This window comes from Coturnix japonica, chromosome 8 (genome assembly GCF_001577835.2).
Source record: "Coturnix japonica isolate 7356 chromosome 8, Coturnix japonica 2.1, whole genome shotgun sequence".
In the NCBI taxonomy this organism is placed as follows: Eukaryota; Metazoa; Chordata; class Aves; order Galliformes; family Phasianidae; genus Coturnix; species Coturnix japonica.
This window is the reverse complement of record NC_029523.1, coordinates 24612105-24636639: the sequence shown is the minus strand read 5'-3', so window position 1 is coordinate 24636639 and position 24535 is coordinate 24612105. Positions and strand designations below refer to the sequence as shown.

At 42.8% G+C, this 24535-nt stretch overlaps 1 protein-coding gene across 6 annotated transcripts in view; it reads right to left on the bottom strand.

Moving 5' to 3' along the window:
* The window catches only part of PATJ (PATJ crumbs cell polarity complex component), a 137085-nt gene that overhangs the window by 48298 nt on the left and 64252 nt on the right, over positions 1 to 24535 (bottom strand). For all 6 annotated transcript variants that reach the window (XM_015870723.1, XM_015870722.1, XM_015870720.1 and 3 more), the window contains exon 28: positions 6018 to 6214. In XM_015870723.1, coding sequence (XP_015726209.1) covers positions 6018 to 6214 — 197 coding nt within the window. The remainder of the gene's footprint in view (positions 1 to 6017; positions 6215 to 24535) is intronic.

Genomic DNA, 24535 nt, shown 5'->3' with positions numbered 1-24535 from the left:
TGGAAGTGTTTCATTAACCTCCCCGCAGCTTGGTGCACCCCCATGACCCAGCCCCCCTCCCGTCCCTGCCTGCTGGCACTCTGAAGGTGCTGACCTGATGGCAAAGAGGAGCCACAAAGGCTGTAAGCAGAGCACAAGGCAGCCAGATGTACCACACCAAATGGAAATGAAGGAAAAGCTGTGCTGAGCACCATGGCAAAAAGAAGGCTGTGTCAAAAAGGCTGACAAAACCCTCAAACATCCTGATGGTTTTCAGGTTTAGAACTAAGCCGAACCAAACACACAGGCAGGTGAGGATAAATGGATCAGTCTCCAACTCTGACAGCTCAGACTGGAATAAACATAAAGGTAACACAACTTTGTGGAAGAACAATTTTTACCTGCTTGCTACCAAACTCAAGGCAAAGCATTTCTTTACACGAGCAGCTACTCTGTTCCAGATGAAGAAGAAAACAATATGAATAAGGAAACTAATCCAAGGCCCCATTTCTATTTTGTTTAAGAAGAGACAAAAGATGACATTGAGATGAGTAGCATATATCACGTAGCTGTCAAAAAACCTCACTGGGAGCATCTTGATTGGATTAGTGCACCTCTGTGCTGCAGCAATCCCACACCCCCCAAAGCGAGCAGCCCGCTCCATGGGAACCCTTTGTCTTTTCCTCCCACTCTTCCTTTACAACATAATATTTACATTCACATTTGATACACCAATGCTGCTTAAAACAATAAGGATAATGGACCCCAGGAACAATTTACCAGCGATTACAGCAGGGCTTCTCATTACTGGAAATGTTTGTGTTGGATTTAGGCTTTGTGTTCTTAGAAGAATTTTTTACCCAATGAAGAAACAACCCGCCAGCCTTGCGGCCTTGTGTCAGCAGTTCAATAACCAACATGAGCACAAGAATCGTATCCCCAGTGCTTGATTATTCACATAGACTGACCTGCAAACAACTTCCAGCCCATGTCCAGCTCAGGACCTGGGGCACAAAGGAAACCCAGGCTGAGCTTCACCTTCCTGCATGTTTAGTGACATCATTTCTCCAAGTCCCTCAAAGAAGTTATTTGCTGGGAATGCTGGATGCCTTACTAATTGTTTGTATTTAGTTACATTACCATCAATTTATTGAAACAGCAGGCTTCTTCAATGAAAATTTATAGTCTTTACTCCAGCTAAATTAATGCTATTCAGTAGATATATCAAATAGTCCAAAATTTAATTAGCTCTGAGCTAGGTCTGTAAGTTATAATTATTTAATTATACCAGAATGAAAGGGTAATCAAAGTAATATATCTCTGCAAGGTTTTGGACTGTTCCACACAGCAATTACAGCCAGGATTTGTTATATAAATGCATATATATATATTCGTTAAAAGGTCACTTTCTTTTGCAAAGTCAATCAGTGATACTCCAGGTTCAGATACCACAACGAAGAGCAAAGCACAAAAGCTTCCTTAAATAAAACAAAAAAAGAACATCCAGGATTTCAGCAGCAGCACCATTTTAATCTTACAAATTAAATAAAGGACCAACTAAAGAGTGCTCCACGAGTCAAATGCCATCTGTCTGAGTTTCACTCCTCTGTTTAAGATTAGAAAAGAATAACAAAGGTTTGACCAAACAGAAGAGAAAGCTGTGGGCTGACCGCATTGTGGCCTTACAATATTTAAAGGGAGTTTATAAACATGAGAAAAAACAACTTTTTATGCAGATAGACAGTGATAGCACAAGGGCGAATGGTTTCAGACTAGAGGACAGGAGATTTAGATTGGATGTTGGACAAGTTTTTGACTGAGAGTGGTGAGGTGCTGCAACTGCTGCCCAGAGAGACTGTGGATGCCCCATCCCTGGAGGTGTTCAGGACCAGGCTGGATGGTGCCCTGGGCAGCCTGGTCTAATATCAGATAGGGAGGTTGGTGGCCCTGCCTGTGATGGGGGGTTGGAATTGATAATCCCTGGGGTCGCTTCCAACCTGAGCATTCTATGGTTCCATGAAAAGGGGTTGGACTTGATGATCTTTATGGTTCCCTTCCAACTTGGGATACGATTCTATGAAAAAGAACAAACAGATCTAAGCCTCAACTCCTTGTTAAGTGCCTCTTTACATAACTTCATGGAAAGACAGGAGAGCAGAGAGAAAGCCATGAGCGCACTACAGATACAAGGTCAGATCAGGATGGAATTAAGTTCCATCCCTGATAAGCCCAGCACAAGCCTACAGTGGGTTTTTATCACATATCCCATGCATACAGCTTTGTTTTACAGTTTCACACACAAACACCAAGAAATCTGAACTTCCAAGTTAAGAGAAAGACATTTAAAAAAACTCAATTGTTTGCTTCTCAAATTTTATAGAGGAGAAACATTAAATATGGGTGTTTTAAAAGGAGCACTGTTTTTTACTATGCGGCAGAAATGAAAACCAATAAAACGGGTATCATCAGATTTTTATGAAATTCAAGTCAGACAATATCCCAAAGCCAGCAAAGGAACTGGCAAAGCCTCCTGGAATTATGATTCCTTTGTAACAATGCATGGGATTCCCTCTAACCACAGGAATCGAAACATTCTGAGATTTAATCAGGTTCTCTGAAACAACAGGAATAATTTCCAAAAGTTTCTTATCAAATACACCCAAAACCAAAGCAATCGGCAGAAGGAAAACAGTGGAAAGGAAAAATGCTGTTTGGAACATGAATTTTTTTCTCTTTCCCAGATTTCTCCTGGAAGGGGAACACAAACTTGGGGGGTTTACATCTGCCCAGGAAGCTTCACCCTTCAGCATCAATAGTCGCCTTGCAGCACTAACCTCCACTGATAGCCTAGATGTAAAGCTCTTGTGAAAAGCAGTGGCATCCTGATACAAAAGGCCAAGATGATGCTATAGTTCTGCTGTTACCTTCAGGGAGTTGTGAGTGCTGTCCTGTAAGTAGGAGTTTAGAAGGTCACCACTTGAGTTAATCATTCAGGGTTTTTCTTATGGGAGAGCCCTTCTTCCCATGTTCAGTTATTGTCACTTTTGACAGGTGGTGCTGCTTGGCCCAATCCAAAGTAATTATAAACCCCACAACAAATGAAGAGAGTAAAACACCAACCTGTCCCCATTCTAAGACAGAAGTGACATGGCTTTGTCTGGACAGCTCATTTGTTTGGGTAAAAAACTGACATATCTGATGTGTTATTTTGGCATCACTTCCATTTATCTAAGATTCTTAAACAAAATCCCAGGAGAAGCATCCAGCCTGAAATCCCTCTGGCTCTGAGGTACCACCAACACAGCACTACCATGAATTGCCTCAAGCACAGCTGCTTGAAGGTGGCTCCTTCCAGAAGAGCTGCATCCTCCTTGTGCTACACAACCAGGAGAACTGCTTCCTCCTATCTGCTGCCCCATTCCAGCAAAATAAGCAGGACCAGAAGAGAGGCAGAGAATCCTAACATCGGTAACTCAGCACAACAGGGCTCCATGCAGGTTGCTCTGTTAATAGAACACAGTTGACACTGAACGACAATGATGACAACAGTCCTAGGGTGGGTTATTCAGAGTGAATAACATGAAGCAGAAGGGCAGAGCCTGCGGCACTCAGAGCAGTAGGGCTCAGCACCCCAAGGCAGCACGCAGTGCAGACACCTGCATGAGCTGCAGGCCAGGCAGGGGCATTACAGATGGCATCTCTGCTTGGAAAAAAAAAACAGATCAGCACAACTTGCATCATGTTAAAAATACATTACTCTGTGCAGGGTGCAAATTCTGCCCTGACTACGTTTTCTCCATGAGAGATGATAGCACCATCTCCCTCCAATGGCACAGCCACCCAAAGTACATCACTTAAGACTCAAAACTTATGTGCAATCTGAGGCGCAGCTATAAGGATATTTAAAACATACCACTGGAAAAGAGCAGAGGGTCATTTACCTGCTGACAAACAGATGATGATTTGGGGAAAATGGCTTCAAATGCTACCAAGTGCTTGCCAAGCCCCAAAGCTTCCTATCAGAGGACAACAGTCAGCCTGCAGGCAGAGCCATGCAGGGAAGCAACACCCCAGGGAACAGAATTTGCTTCCAGAGCAACAGGCAAGGAACCATAGGAGCCCTTCAGCACCTAAAGACTGTACTCATAGCCGAACTCTAAGCCTGTAGCTGGAGAAACAGACTCTGCCAGTGTAAGCGCCCGTTAGTTTCATTTCAGTGCTGCTCACATGTAACACTGAAATGCTTTTAAAGGGCAAAAAAACAGAGCCGTGAACGATTGACCACCGGTGTGAACACGAGACGTCTGCACATGAGTAATGCGCAGCCCTTTTCTTTGTAGTGCAGGATGTTTTGCCACGGGATACGTACCCACCAGGGACCAGAATGAGATCACCACATCCTTTCACACAACTAACCGCACTTCTGCCCACCAGTGACACACCTCCCATTTGATGGCAAAGTTCACTGAGAAAAGCAGTTACTGAAACTTTGAACTGCGGTTTATTTGAAATGAGACAGCAAATGTCTCTCTTTTTTCTTTTCCTACGGAAGAAAAACAACATTTTATCTCCATCTTGGCAGGGGAAGGAAGGAGGGCAATGCAGCGCTTTTGGAAATGCTACTCACAACATGGCTCACGCATGTAAATCCTGAGCCTCGAGGTACATGTGATTAATCACAGATGGTGCATCTTTCAAGCACAGCAATATTTAACATGAGATCAAACACACGCCACGAGGAATAGCTCATGAGATACAAGGAAACCTCTGTGGATCCTTCTTTGTAAGGAAGTGCATCGATATGAAAAGCTCTTTCATGTCTTTCCTTAACTACCTCTTCTATGGCATACACAGAGCAAAGTGGTGCCTTCCAATTGCTGTATAGCCAGAATTCAACAATTTGACTTTTTACAACTATTAGAATCAGGTGCCAGGGAAAGAAAACTAGTTTGAAGGAGAAAGTCATTTACCTGCATTACTTCAGCAAGGTACAGACCTGCATGCCATTCATCACACTTGAAAAGAAAATAAACCTCAGATGGTGCTATTATAGCAAGACAAGCCTTTCTTGAACCGTGTGTATTGAAAACCCATAATTATAGAACTGCTGGAAAATGACAAATGCTTAGAGATTTCTGATTGCTCCCAAGGTATCCCCATGCATTCCAATTGCTTTTTCTCAAGTCAAGAAACGTGAGGAAATTGTTGGTTCTCTGATGCCACAGTGAGCTGCTGAAAGATCAGAAATCACCACCCATGGATAGCAGTGGGCCACCGTATACCTGGTCTTCAGTGAAGGCTTCCTTAGAAAGGAAAGATCCCCAACGATGGTTAATTTTTTAAGCTGCTGAAGAAATCATGATCCCGGAAACCACTGCAGGTACTGCAGAAAAGTGTTGTTTTGCAACAGCCAAAAATCACGAGGTACAGGAAATCCATCCAAAATGAAGGAAGGAGCAAAAAAAGAAGACAGAATACCCTGCTTGCTGCTGAGCTCTCCTGCTTTGCGCGTGACCTTGTGTCAGATGTGACTAAAGAAAATAAGCATTCTAAGTTACACCAGAACGAAACAGATTACAGAGTGAGATTTCATCTTATTTTCAGAATGGGGGATATCTCTGTCATCTGCAAAAACACACATGGTAACTTTGAGGGTGTTCAGATTTTTGTTTTGTTTTTTAAATGTAAGGTGTGAATTTTCTTGCAAAACCACACAGGCACTACAAGGACAGATTTACTATTCTCTGCCTGCCTTTCAACAGTCCCTCACCGTGCGTAGCTTGTGAACATGCTGAGAGCACAGACCTCGCTGACAAGACATTAGTTTTCACAGACCAATGATTTTTGTTTTGCTGAGAACACATTTACCTGCCAAAGGCCAAGTTCTCAGTTGGCATAAATCAGTGCAGTTCCTTCCCTCAGCCACCTAATTCCACTTGCAGGCTTTATTTCCTTATTTAAGGTTCAAATGATAGCCTCACATATGCCTCTCCCTCTCGCCATATGAACCTTATTTAATAGTTAAAGGAAACACTCACCTCTAGAAGTTCATCACCAATATGCATCCTTCCATCCCGTCCTGCAGGTCCATCTGGATTGATACCAACTACAAAGATGCTCATACGAGATCGGTCTTTGTTGCCAGCAAGGCTCAGCCCAAGCCCATTTTTGTCTTTCTCAAGCTCGATAATGTGCAGCTCTCCTGGTAGATCTGCATATCGTTGCCTGATCTTTTCTGCAAATGTCAAGAAACATGAAGTTACAAGACTAAATAACTCACATGTAGATGCTCAAGGGCACACAGAAACATGCTAGAAATAGATGGCTTCTCAGTATCTATATTTTAAGAGGTCTTCTCCAGCACAGAATGTGGAATGACATACGATGTACCTAACCCTTGCGTTCCCTCCACAGCTCACATCACAGAGACAACAGACTGCTTTTAGTTGCTCAACTTTAGCCTGGGTGACTAAGGACTACAGCAAACCACCCAGTTGTCTCCGTATCACCAGTACTGCCAGAGAACACTGCCAAACAGGAGTTGTTTGCTGCTTTATTTATACAATAAATAAAGCTGCTTTATTTATACAACCGGCTGCTTCTGAAACAAGAATGTTTTGAAAAGAGGGGAGATGAAGGAATCCCGATGTCACCCCAAATTTACCTTATAAAACTATCAATTTCAGGCAACTCTCAAAGTTGCAGCTGGTTAATTAAGCAGTGCAGGCAGCTGAAGAGCCTCCATTACAGACATACTGCAATGTCGCATCTCAAAATACACCTTTCTGTTGTGCTTCTTCTGGTGGTTCAGGAATATGCTCACAATGCTCTGCGTACCTTTATGTGCTGCTGCACAGATAATTACTCAAAGCAGATGTCAGTGGCAATGCCCCATGAATGATGATGTTTTTAAATGATACTAAAGCAGTTACTTGTCTTTCATCTACATTTCAACCATTTCTGTGACAGAATGCAATACAGAGTTATTTGGAGCACGATGTGTGCCTGTGGAACCGAGTTCGCTGACAGTTCAACTTGAATGTCTTCTCTTTTCAGCGCTGGCAGACAAACATTTGTTACTTGTGCTTACACACACAGTAAGGGTCATTTTTTGTCTGTCTGATGATCCTCTGCAACTCTGAAAGGCAGCTCCCCAGCCCCAGCTGCATCCCACCTTATGGCCGGGGCCATGCTTTATAAATGCAGATCGCTGTGTTTTGCTGTGACTGGGGATCACCTTCAGTATGAAGCCCAAGGTGAAAGAAACTGCTGCATTATGCATTAAGGAGAGCTAGAAGAGATATTACATGCCCAGCCATATCCCTGAGTCAGCAGCTGCAAGACCAATATTAGCTATTACCATTCCACCGCAGGGAAGCACATTTCAATAGCATGATTTAAGCACGTTTCCATGACAACACAGAAGAGGGGAAGGAGCTGGAGAAGGTGAGAGGGAAGCATCCCAAAGTGAACAAAAGCTGGAAGGAAGAGGACAAAGTAGAGGAGAGCACAACACAGCCCACGTGCAGGCTGCTGGGTGACCGTGCAATCCCAGCTCTGCTCTCAGGGTCCTTTCAGATGATTTCCAGCTTCAGCAGCCCTTCCAGTTCAGCACAGACAGAGGAACACGCTCCCACCTCCAGCTCATTTGCACCCCAGGGCATCCCTCATGCTCTAGGCAGTATAGCAAAAAACCAACTCTCCTGCTGCTGTATTTATGGGCATCTTCCTGCCTTGCTCAAAACCCCGGTGGCCTGAGCCTAAAAGCCTGGGAGGCATGGCTTTTAGGTTAGACATTATCCCCAGAGAGCTGAACTTGTAAAGCCCTACAGAGGTCTGCACAAAATCAGAATATCATAACAAATTAGAAACCTCGCTTGTTACTATCAATTATATGCTAAAAGTTCATAGAACTGCATTAAACAGTAACCTGTGCAGCTGCGTGGCTCTTTAATATATTTCCAAACTAATGGGGTCAAAATGTAATTAAGGGAGTGATTTGCTACTCACATTTTGAAAGTGTTATTTTCCTGCTTGGAATGCAGGATGTCTCCTGCCTGAAAGCAGCAAGTGAGGAAGGTCTCAAAATGATGCTGGTGGAAGTGCAGCAGATGTGAGCAGAGCCACGCACGTTCTGTTGTTCTGTTCTCACCACCAGTTTCACCTTCTGTTGCCATTAAGCCAAGCCCAGCCCTGATGGCCACCCAGCTGCTTCTTGCCTACCACAGCTGGGCAGCAACCCAGGCAGGTTAGGTGTTTCCTAGTCATAAGAAGAGGACAGCAGCAGAACTAAGTTTTCTTGGAGAACACAATTCTGTGGACAAGAGAGGGATGCTGCTGACATGGGCAGCACATTTCAATTCCATTTGCTCAGAGCACAGCAAGATTCTACAAGTACACTGTCAGCGAAGCGTAATGCACCTGTAAGCTCTGCAGGGCTTCCTCTGCTGGGTGGCACAGTCTGTCTTCCCACTTGGGAAAAATGCCAGTGGCTCAGAAGTACGTGTACGTTCCTACTCCATCCTAGCACTAAGTGAGCTTTAGTTCTCCAAAAAGTAGTAGGCAGGGCAACTGCCTGCGATGAGGCAGCCCCAGGGAAGGCCCTGATGTGCCTGCATGTGTCCGGGCAGCACTCCAGCTGCCAGCAGTCCCCTCTGCATCCTGCTGCCAGCCTGGCAGGAGGGCACGATGCACAGCATCACAGGAGACACCGCAGGCGTGCACATGGTGACGTGCAGGGACAAGCAGGGTCACTCCACCTCTAGAGCTGGATCTCCACGCACTGGGCACACTGTCCCATCCTCAAGCAGCAGCAGGGTCTGCTCCCAGCACTGCTGTAGCGATGTTCATCCAGTCTGCACACAGATCTCCTTTGGGCACTCAGCTGACTTCTATCATGCCGGAATCATATTCTCAGTTTGCCTCCTAATAAGAATCTCATAAGATTATTTAAAACAAGTATTTACTGCTTAAACAAACGTGCATCTAAGGCATCTTCTTTTTAATGCCTTTTTCAGCTGCACCCCCCCTTCCAGCTGGTATTGCTTTCCAGCTCTCTGCCTAGCACTGGGGAGCCAGTTAGCATCTGCTTTTGCAAAGAATCCCATTATCTGCCTTCATTACCAGATCCCTTACACAAGGCAATTGTAATTCTGTTGTTACTGCTGTACACATGGGACGCAGTGCTTTGTGCCGGCGCTGCGCCGAGCGGTTTCCACCATCGGCGACAACACAACTATCACAACTTCTGCAAACACAGCACCCGTATTTAACCAGCCATGGTTGGATCCTGTTACTTCAGAAATACTGAGCAGACATGATGAGAACTAAAAGCACGGGCACACTGCAGCCATCACTCCCACAATAACATTCCCCAGTTCCATTAGCAGACAATTACATTTCCAAAGAGAAGCCCTGGAAATGGAAGACAACTGCTTTCAAACAATATACTGTTATGCTGCTGCATATGTTTCCCCGATTCAGCCACTATTCCTACTATATTAAACAGAGAGATAGAAGAAATAAATGGGAAAGGTATGGTCAGGATATTGCAGTTTGCATGATGTAGTACTGCAACAAATGCACGTTTTATCTGCGCTGAAAAAAAACAGACTCAGCTTCCCAGGAAGGCAAGAGGCTCTTTAAATTGCAAAGAAATACAAAGCATTGCAGAAGGCTGGGAAGCCTGTTGCCCAAAACTGCCGAAATCTTCAGCTAAATGAGCTGAAAGGGAGAGGGAGATCTTTTGAAAACGGTGCCTCTACGTGATGCAAATTAGAGTCCATCTAGAGAGGTGAAAAAGAGGAAAAGAAACAGCTCTGGATGACTCAGCCAGATGACTGGTGTTAGTATCAAACACTCAATATTAAACCTGCTCAGGCAAAGAAGAGGGGGAAGAAACAGAGGGCTGAGGGATGCACCGCAAAAAGAAATGACAGATGAGATTCGTATATAAAAGGTGATGCCGAGCATTTTCCATTCCTTTTGTGTTGCCTCAGATAACTGCTAGCAACGTATGCCGCCTTTCGGAGACTTTACCATGGTCTCATTTAACAGACTGCATTCACTGTAATGGTTTCAGCTACCATCTTCTATCACATAGCACATAACCCGGCCACAGACTGAGGCAGCAGTGCTGCAGCACCACGGCTGCTGGTTCTGCTTTAGTAAAGATAGGCATCAGAATGCAGCCAGCATCCTCCAACAGAGCCAGCTCTGCATATCAAACAACTAATTCCCTTCTTCATTTCACTATAAACATTAAAAAAAAAGAAAGAAGTAGGAAGTCCCTTGAAAGCTAACCCTCAAGCTGTGAGGGCAGCGTGTCTAATTTACTGATTACAATTTACAAGAACCTAAATAAGCATATTTTAAGGGACCGTAATTGAACAAATGGGGTTTAGAATTCTCCCACTACTAATAATATAATAAGCTGATTGTTTTAATCTTCCTGCTAGCCCTCTATTGAGCTCCAAGGAGGCAGACAGTTTTTCAAACCTTATCTCAAAAGTGATGCATTCATCTGTTTTCATAAGCTCCGAATTGACAGACAGAAGATGATTTCTGTAACGCTTTCTTAAACTCTGCAAAATCACTCACAGTCCTCTCTCCATGACCAGCATGCGAGGGAAAAATAGGGCAGATCTATTCAAAACTGGCACATCTAAATGGAAGGATGTTCCAACAACATCCTTCAGCTTAGGCTTCCATCTGCTTTGCTCCTTTCACACCACACAAATGCTTGCAATAGCTTTGCAGGTGGTCACAAAACTTGTCCCTCACATCACTCTTCCTATGAGAGAAGGGAGAAGACCCCACCAGTCATTTCTAACTAATTGAGGAACGAAGGTGTAACGGGCCTCCATAATCTGTAATAAGTACCATTTTGTTTGGTTCCCACCAGCAGGTGACATTTAGAAACAGAGATATATATATTGTTTTTTCTCTCCTGCAATCCAGGAATTGTAACAGCCAAGAGAACAGGAGAGAGAAGTGGTGCTCAGCCCCGGCTGTGGCCCAGAGCACAGTGGAGCATCTCCATTGCTTGCACCATCTCACGTCATTGTTGCAAACAAATAGAGTTTTGCCATCTACTTTTTCCCCATTTCAGACCCAAATCTTCTGGAAGCTGCCATTTCTTTATACAATACTTAAGATCTCTGAGAGGGAAGGAAAGTATATTTTACATTTTTCTGTCTTTTTTGTTAGATGAGAAGCACACAACAAGCCTATTTGTACTGATCTGAGACCCCGAACGCAACAAAGATGATTTAGTGAACGTGTGCTAAGCAGAGCATCCTGATGCGAATAATTGCTAATTATAAGGGAATCTCCCCTCCTCTGCACAGAATACTTCCACTCATTTGCCTTGCAAATTAAACATTAACCCTCATCAAAGCACTTGGGCTTACTCAGATGCAATCTCTGGGTGCCGCGATCTCGCAATCAGGCGCTCATGTGGAGCACTGGCACTGAACTCCAGCTGATGGTCCCACCACTCACACCCTGCGGTGGAGAGGACTGACACAGGCTGCCCACATGCATCTCATGCCCTGCTCCATGGCTGATATACACAACATCCAGACAGGAGACAGAATGGGCTGGTTGTCTCAGCACACACTGCTGGGTGAGTTCTGAATCCATGGCTTCTCTGCTTGGTCTCAAGATCCATAAATTATCACTGCAACGTTTAAATTCTCTCTCCCTTGACAGTAATGCAGTGTAACTTCAGCTGACGGTATTTCATCTTTAAATAATGATGCTCCCACAAAAAGACCGTGGCACAGTTATTATCTTGGTATCTTCCCGCACCCAGCCTAATTAAAGCGAGCAGCACCAGAGTACACTCAAAAATTGGCAGTTTGTTACCTAATGAAGGATCGGCAGAAAAGCCCCAACTAACTGGAAAGTGAAGCAGAGAACATCTCTCAAAAGCCAGGATGCTGAGACATTGCTTGCACAGTGACTCACCTGAACCTCCAACAGGAACCTGAACCTCCTCCATCTAAAGGGAGACAGGATGTAAAAAACAGGAAGCTTTTGGATGTAACAATAAAGGCATTTTGACCAGGGAACACCACCTGTACTGATGGGCCCAAAGATCTAAAGAAAATCCCTTCAAGGAAGATCCCCAGAGAAAGTATCACTGCTGGTGAAACACAGATCAGAAGCCACCAAGCTGAAAACATTGCAGTAAGAAGCCATAAGCACCAACCACACTTGCTCAAGTGGCTGAAGATCATGCCATGGAGAAGCTGTTCTGTGTTGGAGGTAAGAGCAGGGCAGAGAGAAGAGTGCAACACAATGGCTTGCAGCACAGCCTGGCATCACAGCAAAGTGACACACTGAGCTGGCAAAGACTGGATTCATTTTTTACATGTTAAAGAAGAAGTGACAGTGGTCCAGGTCTGCTTATGCAGAAGCTTTATTAATATGCTGTGACAACAATTAGGAAATATTGAAGGGAGATGAGTCATCCAGATTTGGAAGGCCCTAGAAAACACCCACATAGCTATGATAGAAAGTACAGGGAAGAAAATGGCTTAACATCAAGAAGGCCCAGGAAAGAGAGATGACAATCAGCTATTTTACACATTATTTTATATATATATAAAATACGTCTATATGTGTATATATATATATATATAAATATATTTATAATATATAATATATATAATATATAATAGTATATAACATATAAAGATGTCTATATACTTAGCTATTTTGCTGATTGTTACCAGTTGCTTGCCACTAAAACACATTTACCTCTGATAAAAGCTGGTATTTATACAGTGTGTTCCACCCTTAGGCCAACTCTGGGGATAAAACACTATGGAAGCGCTTAAGGAAGCAAACATTTCATGTGTGTCTGTTGAAATGCTCAATATTTATCACCTATGTCAGATATTGAAAACATTTCTTATATATTAGATAGTTTTCCTTGTGATACATAACATTTGAATTGGAAAGGAAATTGCACAAACAATAGCTTTGTAATAGAATTATCATGTATAAGTATGCCAATTAGGACTAATAGAAGAAAACTTGTCTCTTTATTCCTACAGCATGCCTTCATCTAAAGCTGGAATATTGAACAACAGTATTGTTGCTCACAGCAGAGAGCAGCCAAGGCTGTATGGTGATCAAAAGCATTTCTAAACAGCCTAATTCCCAGTTTGTCAGATTTCCTCTTGTCTGTCCTTGGGCCTTCACCAACACCTTGTTAAGGGAAAGTTCCACACAGGGACCATGGAGGAGGTTTTGCCCTCACGTACCACAGCCACAAACACTTCCATCATCTGCAAACTGACAATTCTCAGCTTCACACCCCTCATTTTATTCACAGGCTGGGCAAGAAAAATATCCTTTTCCAGTTTCTAACAAGTTGTTCGAGCTTGATAAGCTCCTTTTATTCCCACTGAATTGGTTGAATAAGCTACAGATAGAACAGGGCTTTGTTGCAGGCAGCTCTAGGTCCAGATTTCTCCCAGCTCTCTAAGTGCACACATACATTTCCCAAATATTTTATTGTTGCTGTTTAAGCTATGATAATTAGAGGTTGCCATTTAAAACTTACTTGGTGCATTTTAGGACCTGCCATGCTTTTGCACAGGATCCGTGCTCTCCCATTCACTCTGCTGCTGAGAGGTCATTCCCCAAAGGCCATCCTTGTGCTGTGTTCTGGGGTGCTGCACACCCAACCTTGGCTACACAGCCAGGATGCCACGTGTTGTTAAATAAAAACATGGGGCCAAGACATTTAGTAAGAGAAAGCCTGGGTTGGTCCTAGGTCCTGGGGTCTTTTTTGAGCTATCAAATTGCACTTGAATTACATTTTCAAGCTTTTTACAACATCAAGGAATGCTTGGAGGTTTTGATTTTCTCTCAAGCATAATCCCGAGTTTCCCAATGTCATGACTTGCCTTTGATTGTTGAGGTAAAATGAAGAATGAAAATGAAAAATGACTGCAACACCTGGCAGTGCTGGAGGCTTCCAGCTCTATGTCTAAAAACAAAATAAATATGTACCTATAAATTCACTCTAAAACCTCTTCTGTTAAAAAAATACCCACTAACAATTCTTCTACTTTGTCTTTCTTATCTTCTATATCTGTAGCTATTACATGTATATCCTGTTTATGATATCTAACATATTCATCAAAGCATTACAAGTAAAACAGATACACAAGCTAACAGTAGAGCCAGCAGCGGGCAACTGTTGGCTCACTACGCAAAGCTTCATGTCCAAGATGAGGGAGGCAGAGAGAGACCTACACTGCATCTCTGAGCGATATTTCTGACTCATAGCAAGGTGCTTCTGTGGTGTGCTAGCTGCAACCTGGGGAAGCTGTGCTCCACAGGACCCCCTTCCCAAGCCAGCCACTGAGCTACAAAGCTGGGCCAACACAAGTGCTGGGCTGCAATTCCCACCTTGAACACAGCCCCTTGCTCCCCTCCTGCTTCAGAGGAAGGAATCTGCAAGCCCCCACTTACACTTTTTGGCTGCTTTTCAGCCAGGTTCAGCTGGCATAGGCGTTGTGTAGAGAAACCCATACACAGCCCACAGCTTCCAGAACTTGTTTTGTGCTCAGCCCACACGCTTCACTGCTGAGTTGGTGCCTCAACACTAGCTATACACCAACGTGAAGACCTTTCCCAACCTTATGGAAAAGAAGAAAGCAAGGCATCCATGCACAGCACTCTTATTTTTAGAACGTGGGTTTAACCCATGAGAAGTCCCACATGAAACAGAGCTGGAGGAGAACACCCTCCATCCTCTGTGAGCCTGTACAGGTCACTAACCCAGAGACCATTCCTCTTCTATGTGGCAAGCTTTCTGCTGGATGAGAGAGCTGAGGCAGGCTGAGGAAGGGAAGAGCAACAAGCATCCAGCATGGGAAGCAGCTGGGGAGGATGGGAGCAGGGACTTGCCTGCTGTGAGACTGTCTCATGTCGAGGAGCTTCAGACTGAGAAACAACAGAGCATTAAAGGACAATGACAAGGCAATGACTTTGAATATAGCTGAACAACTAAACTGAAGAAGCAAGGTTTTATTGCTTAGAATTATTTTAAATTCTCTTACGTGTTATAAACTGAAAATAAGTGTATATAATCTACTAACCAAGATTTTTCTGCCACGGAAAGTATCAGCTCTGTAAGAACTGGGATCAATGTGCCAGAGTGTTGGTGACAGAGCAACTCCTACAATACTGCAGCCAGCTGCTCTCCTCTAGAGGTGAGGGGACCTGGACAGATGAACAGATCATTCATCCCCATGCAAAACCCACCAACTGAAATCACTGTGAGATCAGGACACAGTTGTATATTCTTCCCAAATAAATGACATGTCTTATTTTGATCAGCTGTCCTGAGAGTCTCTTCAAGCAATTAATCTGGTTTATGACATCATACAACCTGGTAACTTGATCAAGTAGGACAGTACTTTGTATAAGAAACGCTATCTTGAAATTTCTAAACCTCTTTGAAGTAGCAGACCTCTTTTCTCACCATCAAGGAGTGAAATAAAGTGAAGGATTACCATCAGACACCTTTGCTTATAGCACATTTCACATAAGCAGTGCTGAGCAAGGCTTCCAGTTCTCTGCAGAAGAAAAATGAAATCACAGACAGAGAATTTTAACAGGTTTTTCAGTACCAAAAATATGTCAACAGGTAACAAACAGCCTCACTTCAAAGTATTTAATGAAATAAAGATATTAATGCATTAAGCTTTGGGCAGTTTTTAAATGAGAATAATTATAATCAGGAAATTGATGATGTGCTTGCAAAAAATACTTGCAATATGCCAAGCACTCTCTTTTTCTTCTGGCAAAAAAAAAAAAAAAAAAGCAAAAAACCCTTAAAATAAAATAAATCCATCTCCAAGGATTTATCCAAAGAGGAAGAGCTGAAGGGATAAACTCCACCATATTAAATAGACTTTTCCAATTCTGACTGGAGAAGGAAATCAACTGAGAGAGTGAGTTAAAAAACAAATGCTCCAGGGAAAACTCAGTAGGATATGGTGGTTTTTACTGTAATTCTTTCAGCTTGATATTCAACTGATGTTTTCTTTCGTGCAAGTTTAGCCTAAAGAGGGATGATCCAGAGCCTTTCAAGTGTTGCTCCTCAAGAATAAACTGTCAGTTTTATAAGCTGGAAATCCCTGGATCCTGCCTTTAATAAGATTTGATTTTAAAATTCAAATGGCCATCTAACCTCTAGAAACTGTGGCTCCAGAAGGATCAAGATGCTCTGTGTATCTCACTACACAAGGCCAACCAAGATAGCCAACAGCCTAAGCAAGCTGCAACAGACAGCAAGACTTCCCAACTGCACCCCAGTGGTTATGCTCCAATGGTTATTAATAACATAAATTAAGAGTGTAAAATATAAAAGTTAAATTCCAAGGCATTAAGTCATTTTATTCTGCTTCCTTACTGAAACAAAGCTGTGCATCCAAACTCCTGTCCCAGCCCAGAACTTTTGAACCTGCTGGCCAGTTTGATGCAGATCTGATAGTGGAATAGAGGTCTCAAAGGTACTATAAAAGGTTTGCAAAAATAGCCATCTGTGCAGGAGAGAAAAATCTGATAAATTCCCAGACTGAGGGAAAGGCCTCAGTGTGAGATCACACTTTATTAAAGCACCACAGAATTCACGAGCGAAAGCCCTTAGAAACGCTCGAGCCACACGAAAAGCTTAAATCAGGGCTCACACCTTCCTCAACACACCTGCGTCAGCCGAGCAGGAGACACACACCTGTAGGAATCCAACTTCATTAGCTGCAGCACTCACAGAAGTGCTCATTAAACTCTTCACAACTGCACTCAGCTCCTTGCCATGGGCAGCACCGAACTGTCCCAGGTCTCTGTCCTCAGGCACCCAGTACCAGGCAGTAGTGCTGGAGCAGAAGCACCAGCCCAGCAGGGGCCAGTGGAAGGGCTGTACAATGGCTTTGCCCCAGTTTCAAGAGCTGTGGTGGGTTCTGCTGCCTTGTCCAACCCTTTCCCAGCAGGTCAGCTGCCCAGTGTGTACCACCACAGGTCCCACCAACTCACTACACCACAACGTACTTCCAGCATGCACAAAGAACGGTTGCCACATTCTGTGAGTGAAAGGCTTTGCTCTGCTCCCCACGCCTCAGCAAATCCCATTCAACATCATCCATGGCCTTCGCTCCTCTGCTGCCCGTGCTCATCCTTGCATACAGCTTCCCTCACTCCCTCATCCATCAAGTCCCGGACTCATCTCATTGCTTTCCCATCTGCTCTTCTCTCATCCCTCTGGTGACACCTTACTTGCTACTCTCTCAGGCTGTTCACTTAATGGATTTCTTCCCTAGAGAAACAGCTTTTCAAAAATCATATCTTCTGCACCTAACAACTCAATCCTGGAACAAGGTCTTGCTCTAAAACTGCTGCATTGCCTATTCAAATGCATTAATGATACACAACAAAATGATACTGTGATAATCCTCAAATAACCTGCTGCATCCCTAAGAGAATAACAGGCTACAAAATGGAGGAAATTACAGCCAGATTTGATGTGATTTAAAATTAACTTTACTGCCAAACACCTGAAAGAAATGGATTCTTTGGTTCAGAACACAGCGTGCATTAAAGTTTACAGTTTAGCACAGAAAAAATGCCCAGGTTTGAAGGAATATATGGCACAGGAACACTCTGATATTGTTTGAAGTTATAGCAAATGCTACTGCTTGCTGTCTGCTCCCAGAGCGCCAGGAGGCATGGACACCAAATAGCACAGTACCTTTAAGAATCGTTTGGATGAAGTAAAAGCTCTGCTCTCATAGTGTAAAGAGGCACCACTGAACTCCACCTGCAGACACAAACGAATGCCTTGTGCTGACATACTCTATGGAATTTCCCTCCAATTACTCCTAATTCAGGTATGTGGTTCCACTCTAAGTAACAGAGTGTTACAGATAGGAGAACTTACGTTCAATATCTCTTAATACTCCTTGGATCGTCACGCCATGGAAATGACAACTTCCCACCTCATTTATTGAGCACCTGGTTCATAAATTTAACATTTATAGGTCAGAAAATACTCCTTAAGCTGGTGGGTCTGAATTCTCAGATAAAAGATGAACTATTAATACAGAAGTCATAGCTAATGCACTTAGTTTTCAGATAAGGGATAAAGAAAAGACATCTGAAAATGCGTAAAGCATTAAAAGAAGTTGAAAGCATTTGGTGCAGACAGAACAATCACAAAACAGGACAGTCAAGGCAAGTTTTCAGCCCACACATGACCCACCAGTAGCTCTGTCAGCTGGCAGCAATACACTCATTGCTGGAACAGGAGTTCCTAAATCTCACTGCTCAGGCATCGCTATTGGGGACAGAGGAGGCTGCTGGTGCTGTGCTGGACTATATGCACACATGAATGGGCAGAAGAGTGAGGTCCTCCTGCACACTTAAGCTCCGTCCTTCCCCCAGATCAACACCCCAACGGTCCTCTTAAGTTCCCTGTTTCCCAGTTACATGTTTTAATCAACAACCCCCATTCCTCCATGCTGCTCCCCACTCTCCTTTCCCTCCACAACACAACCCCAGCCAATTATGCTCATGAATTCCGAATCACAGCCGTAGGTCTGCGGGCAGAAAGAGGGACATCTAGGAGTGCACAGCACCAAGATGCCATGGGCTGATGTACCTGCCATGCCACCTGCCTGGTGGAAACACCATCCTGAGGCAAAACGCTCCCTTCTGGAGCTGCCCAGCCCAGAGGCACTCGCCCCTTAATGCTGCTGGTGGGTGCTTGGAGGACCCATGCAGAACAGAGCTGACAGCCACAGAGCCTGCACTGGAGCTGTCTGCAGAGGGATGCCGTTACACCCAGCATCCTTGGCTCTGGGGCTGTGCTCCACAGACCTTCCCTCCTTCCCTGTCCAGCAGAGGTTGCACTTCTTACATTCACAGCAACAGAAATTTGCCGCTCCCTTGATGGGGCCCCCCTTAAAAAAATCAATGCTTAAATAATGTCTCTGGTAACTTTTTGGGGAGAAGCAGAGACAGGCAAGCTCAAGCTGTGATCTCTAAGCACTCATGAGGCAAGCAGATGTACCTATCAGTATCTTAATAACAAAAGGCTCATTGTTACTTCTGGGGTAGCAGAAAGAACTACCTGTACTCCAGCCCATCACCACAACACCTCTTCCAATTCCAATATATTAGAGGTATTTTGAGTTCACTAATATAACTGATGCGTTCATCTGGGGGCAGATGCACACATCTTCTTCCTAGTGTCATTTAACTTACCAGTTGTTTCCAGTTTGCACATGACCACTACACGCCACAGAGCAATTTTTAGTAGCCTGTCACAGTGCACTACAGCTAACATACCTACAGAGAAATATTCTAGACGGCTTTTCAATGCCAGCTAATCTATAAAGAGTGATCATACATCTGCACAAAGCAGAAGGTAAACTGACAATCAGCCCCTAAGCCACTGCTTTGAATGGGGGAAAATCAAGTCTTAAGACAAAAGAGAAAAAGAAAAAAATACTTCTACTTCCTCAAACAGTTAAAGAAGTTATTCCGGACAGCTGTCTCAGTGACTGCAATACTGTGGAAAATTAAGTAACATCTGTAATGAATAAAATTATCGTCATCTCACATTTTTACTTTCCCTGCTGTTAGAGGCTTGTTCCCACTACATACTTGGAAGAGTTACTGTTTAAACCAAACAGACCATTTTGGAACCGAGCTATTATGCAAACAATGCACTCTGTATTCCAACTAACAGCAATGCTCTGCTAGTCAGGACAAGGCAAGATGCACAAGAAGAGCTTATTCTATTTTTCTTTTGGTGCAGTTGATCAACATAATTTATGACGGTAATGATGAAAGATACCTTCCTATCTAAAAATCAGACACTTAAGGATATAAACACATAATAACCTTTCACTGGCTTGTATTTGTCTTTCATTTATTTCTTTAAATATTTGCATCCTTTTAACATATTTTTAGTTGCAAGTCATTGCAGTGATATTAAGTGCTCTTCAATGAGCGATATAAAGATGTACCTCTATCATCATCTCTTAACAAGTTTGCACAGCAATACCTGTGTATGCAGATTTATACCACAGATGTTATCTTTATCTCAGAGTTACATTAAATTACTTATCTGTGACACTTGAGTAAGATCAAAGATCCCAAGCAATGCAAGCTTCCTGCACCGTGCCTTAAACAATTTAATAACCTTAAAGCATCAAATCGGTACGTTCCATGCCTTGCATTTTAATGCTATTCTCCGGATACCTGGTTTGTATTGGTAGAAAAGATCATACCTAAGAACAAATGCAATCCGAGGCAATATTTAAAGATTAGATTATCCTTCATTGCAAATAGCTCGTTTGTTTATTATCACATTGCTTTATTCTTGTTTTGCTTCTTTATACCACGAAAATGCTGAATATTCAGTTTAGATTTCCCAGCAGCTTTTTATTTTAGTCTAAAAACATTTACCTAACACATTCTTAACAAGCAAAGTGAAGAAAATTCAGCCATCTGTCTCTGCATTACAATAACAGTTATGGAAGAGTAGATTATTCTATATAGCAAGAAATTTAATGCTAGGAATTCTTGTACTTTAAGCACCGGCGTGCTCGCACCAGTTTTGTATATAAGAATGTTCAGCACCAACACGCAGCAGAAACAATGATTTATAAGGAAACAGAAGACAAAATACATTCAAGATATTAAATGCATTCACTATTGTAATCATGCTATACGTCCATGCTTCAAACTGAGGAAAAAAAAAAAAGAAAGATCCGTGCCATTATTTTTCCATCTCCAGCACTTCCCTAGTTCTAAAATAGCACTAAACATACTCAAAATGACTTGCCGGAAACAATCACAATACAGAGAGAGATTCGAATCCTTACCTGGGAAACCCCCTTGTACCATTGCTGTACCAGCATGTACTTCAAGGTATCTGCATTCCTGACAAACATTCAGTGCTGTAAGCAGCTCAAATCCTCACACAGGCTCAGTGCTCGTCTTTCTTCTGACGACCTTGGGCCTATTTTTCTGAGATTTTTCTCTCCTTAAGGGCAAACCGTCTGTCTGGTTCTATTATGAGATGCCATCAATTATATTAATTTCAAGCTACCCACAAGCTAACAGTTACATCTGCCAGCAGATGAAAGCTGCCTATGCAAGCATGCAGGGAGCAGCAGATCCCTGGTTTCCCACATCTGACCCACTGATGCTCCACGGCTGCTGTTTGTGCACTGCCTGGCTGTGCTAGCATTCAAATGACATCTCTATCCCCAACACGAGTCACCTCAAATGGTTGTTTGTGTCACTGCGAGCTGCAGGTACTGCCACGCTTAATGGCCCTGATCATGGCAAGGGAACAGTTAATGGGCGTTATTTATCGAAGCATCCTTCTCGTGCAAACAACAGGGGTTAAAAACTGCACTCCTCAGTCAAACGGCTCCACTAAATATGCTGTTTACCAATGCTGCATATCCTGCAGTTTCCCAGCACTGATTGTGGATTTTTGTTGCTGCTTTTTAGCGTGTCAGAAAACAAAACCCATCTGTTATTAAAGCACAAGAAAAATTCAAACTTCATCCTAACTTGGATTTTAATGCAACTCCGAATGAGCAGTATTAGTTCCATGGCAGCGAGTGTGCTGAACCAAAATATTGAGGAGAATCACAATCCCTCATTTAGTAATTAAAGAGATAAAACATCTTTCTCCATTTATAAATACACTCACTCATTTTGGGAATTCCTTACTAATTCTCTGTTCCAAATGGTACGTTTAAATTAACTCAAAATTCTCAGTTATTTTGGTAATGCCATTAATTTGTTCATTTTTAAAGATCATTGTCCTTTCTTTAGAGCGTGTATCACAGCACACACAAAGCCATCTGTTCGGTGCATTATGTACAAGCACACAGTAAGGAAAAAAAAAAATACAAGTCCCAGCTGCAATTTTACTATTAATTCATCAAAAATGTAATTTCCTTTTGCAGCACTTCATCAGATGCTGAAAACTGTGCACGTGACTCACAAATACAGAAGAAAACAGAGCAATTACAGAAACCCCAACTAACCCCCAGCCCCAAACTGCAGTGACACCAGCATTGTAATCTATCCTCTTGTGGCACAGCAGCTCGCTGTCTGCCTGGGATGCACAGCCCTTCTGGATGCTCTAGTAGGGCTGGCGACAAAACTTACATGTTTTTAGCTAATTATGGGTCAGGATAAGAAAAGGAAAAGCAGATTAGCGGTACAGTCATATTAAACAGAGATTAACGCAGCAAGAAAATAAAGTCATTGCTCTATTTGTCTAATCCTGACTCCTGCACGGTCTTTAGAAACACACTGCGCTAAATACACTTGTTAATATATTTAAGACAATTAATTATTGCAATTGTTTTTGTTTTGTTTTGAAAATTTCATTTTCCTAAAGCTTGAAGCATTTTTCCAGGCTACCTCTTACTCTTTGAACATCTTCTCTATTTGCTGTTGGTTGCAGTGACATCTATTGGAGAGGCAGTGTTTGGCTACACAAGCTGCCTCACCTGGAGATCACAGGTTTTGGTTTGCCACCCCTTCCAGCCCCCACATTAAAATTCCATCTCCTCCGTTTCAGCACCATTTTATGTCAGGCATACTCCACACTGTTGGATACTCAAAGCTTAAACTGCTTTATCCATGTTTTTGTTTAGCTACTGGTCATCATTCTGGCACTTTTCCAAAGGGACAATGGTATTTTGCTATCTTCATCCACAGCAGAACACAAACACCTCCTGAGGGCGCACCTAAAGCACCCCACGGGCTTGGCCATACACTCCATTAAGTCTCAGCTGATCTCTGTACCATTCTTTAGCTTTTGTTTTTGCTGAAAGCCATCCTCCCCTCCCATGAGTACCAACATCACTGACGTTATGGAATCTGTGAAAGCCTTGGGTTCGCTCATCCAAGCCAATCCACACACACAGGGAGACTTGCCCCTCTTTCACCCTAAGCAGCCACAGGTCGATCACAAAGGAAAACACATGGCTGAAACATTAAAGAAGTTTTGCTTCAGTAGAAGCAGCGCCATTCCTCAAAAGCAGGTTAGGAAGACAAATCATTACGCTTTCTTACAGCTTCATTGATTTTTGCATTATCCGCAGACAAAATAAAAGGAAGGGGGCATTATTATCCCCTTATTAGATACAGTCAAACATCCTTGCAGACAGGAAGTCTGAGCGCTGCAGCATCTAGACCATTATCTTAGTCACCTTTCACTATTTTTTATTATCTATTTTTATTATTTTAGGCTTATTTGAAACCCACCGGATCAATCTCAGTCTCTTAACTAGACAAGAACTTTTACTAAAATAAATAAATAAATTATCAACTGAAATCAAAGTTTCCAAGTTCTTCTAGTGGCTGCCTTGACAATTTTCTAATAATTGTTTCTTAAGGCTTTTCTTCAGTTATGATTCCCTCAACTCCATTACAAAAATATATCCAAATTGTGCAGCTAGGAATGCCCCAAGGAAAAGCTTACAAAACATTCCATTACAAACTACTCTGCCCATCCATTTCCTCTGCTTCTTTTTACAACTAACCCCTCATTACGGCAATAAGCCACAACAGGGTGCACATTAGTCTATTAGCAGACTCTTAGTGCACACCTACGGCCATCCGCCACTAAGGAAAATACACCAATGCCTATTGACACAGTCTGCAGCACAGCTGCTCCGAAGTACAAATGGCTCCTTTGTATGCTTTCCCTCCCTTTTATTTGTTTTTATTTGTTTTTGTTTTAATTCTATCCAAAATCTGATGTTTTTAACATTTGGGAAACCTAAAAAGGAGTAATTCTTTACAGAGAGTGACATTCTCCAAAATCACCTCTGTCACTGTAATATTTTCAGGTTTATTTCTAAGACGAAGCATTCTGAAGGCTCTTTTTGCAGCAGGGTGAAGGATCACCAAGCTGGTCTGCCACACAGTTAAATAAGCAAGGAAGGAAACGAGTTGTCTTCTACAAATCCTGTAAGTTTGGCTTTGTCCAGCTGTTAGGGCTGTAGCTGCCATTCACCTCCAAAGGAGTCGAGTTTTACAAAAGTATTTGAAAATGTGAATTAGGAGCCTTAAAATAGTGAAGTCAAAGCACAGAGTGAGTAAACAAGCAGCACAGTACACAGTCAGAGCTGGATACTGATACAGATCCAACAGAGGAAATGCTATTTTCATCTTGCCTTCAATATGCAGCATAACACTATTTAGGAACTTAGAAGATGACCTTTGAGACACTAATGGTTCAAATTAATTTGGAATACAAAGAGAAGCAAGTCCGAAGGTAAGGATGCAAGAAGACTTATTTGAAAAAAAATAAATAAAACCCTGGATCCTCTTTGCAATGTCAGTGGAGCTCAGCATTTAAACCGCAGAAACGCGAAGGATATATGAAATTTCTGTACACCAAATTCAACATCCAATAAGGATTTACCCTTTTTGGATAAAAAAACTACCTTTGAAAAGAGAAGGCAGAACACCTTCAAGAAATGACTGT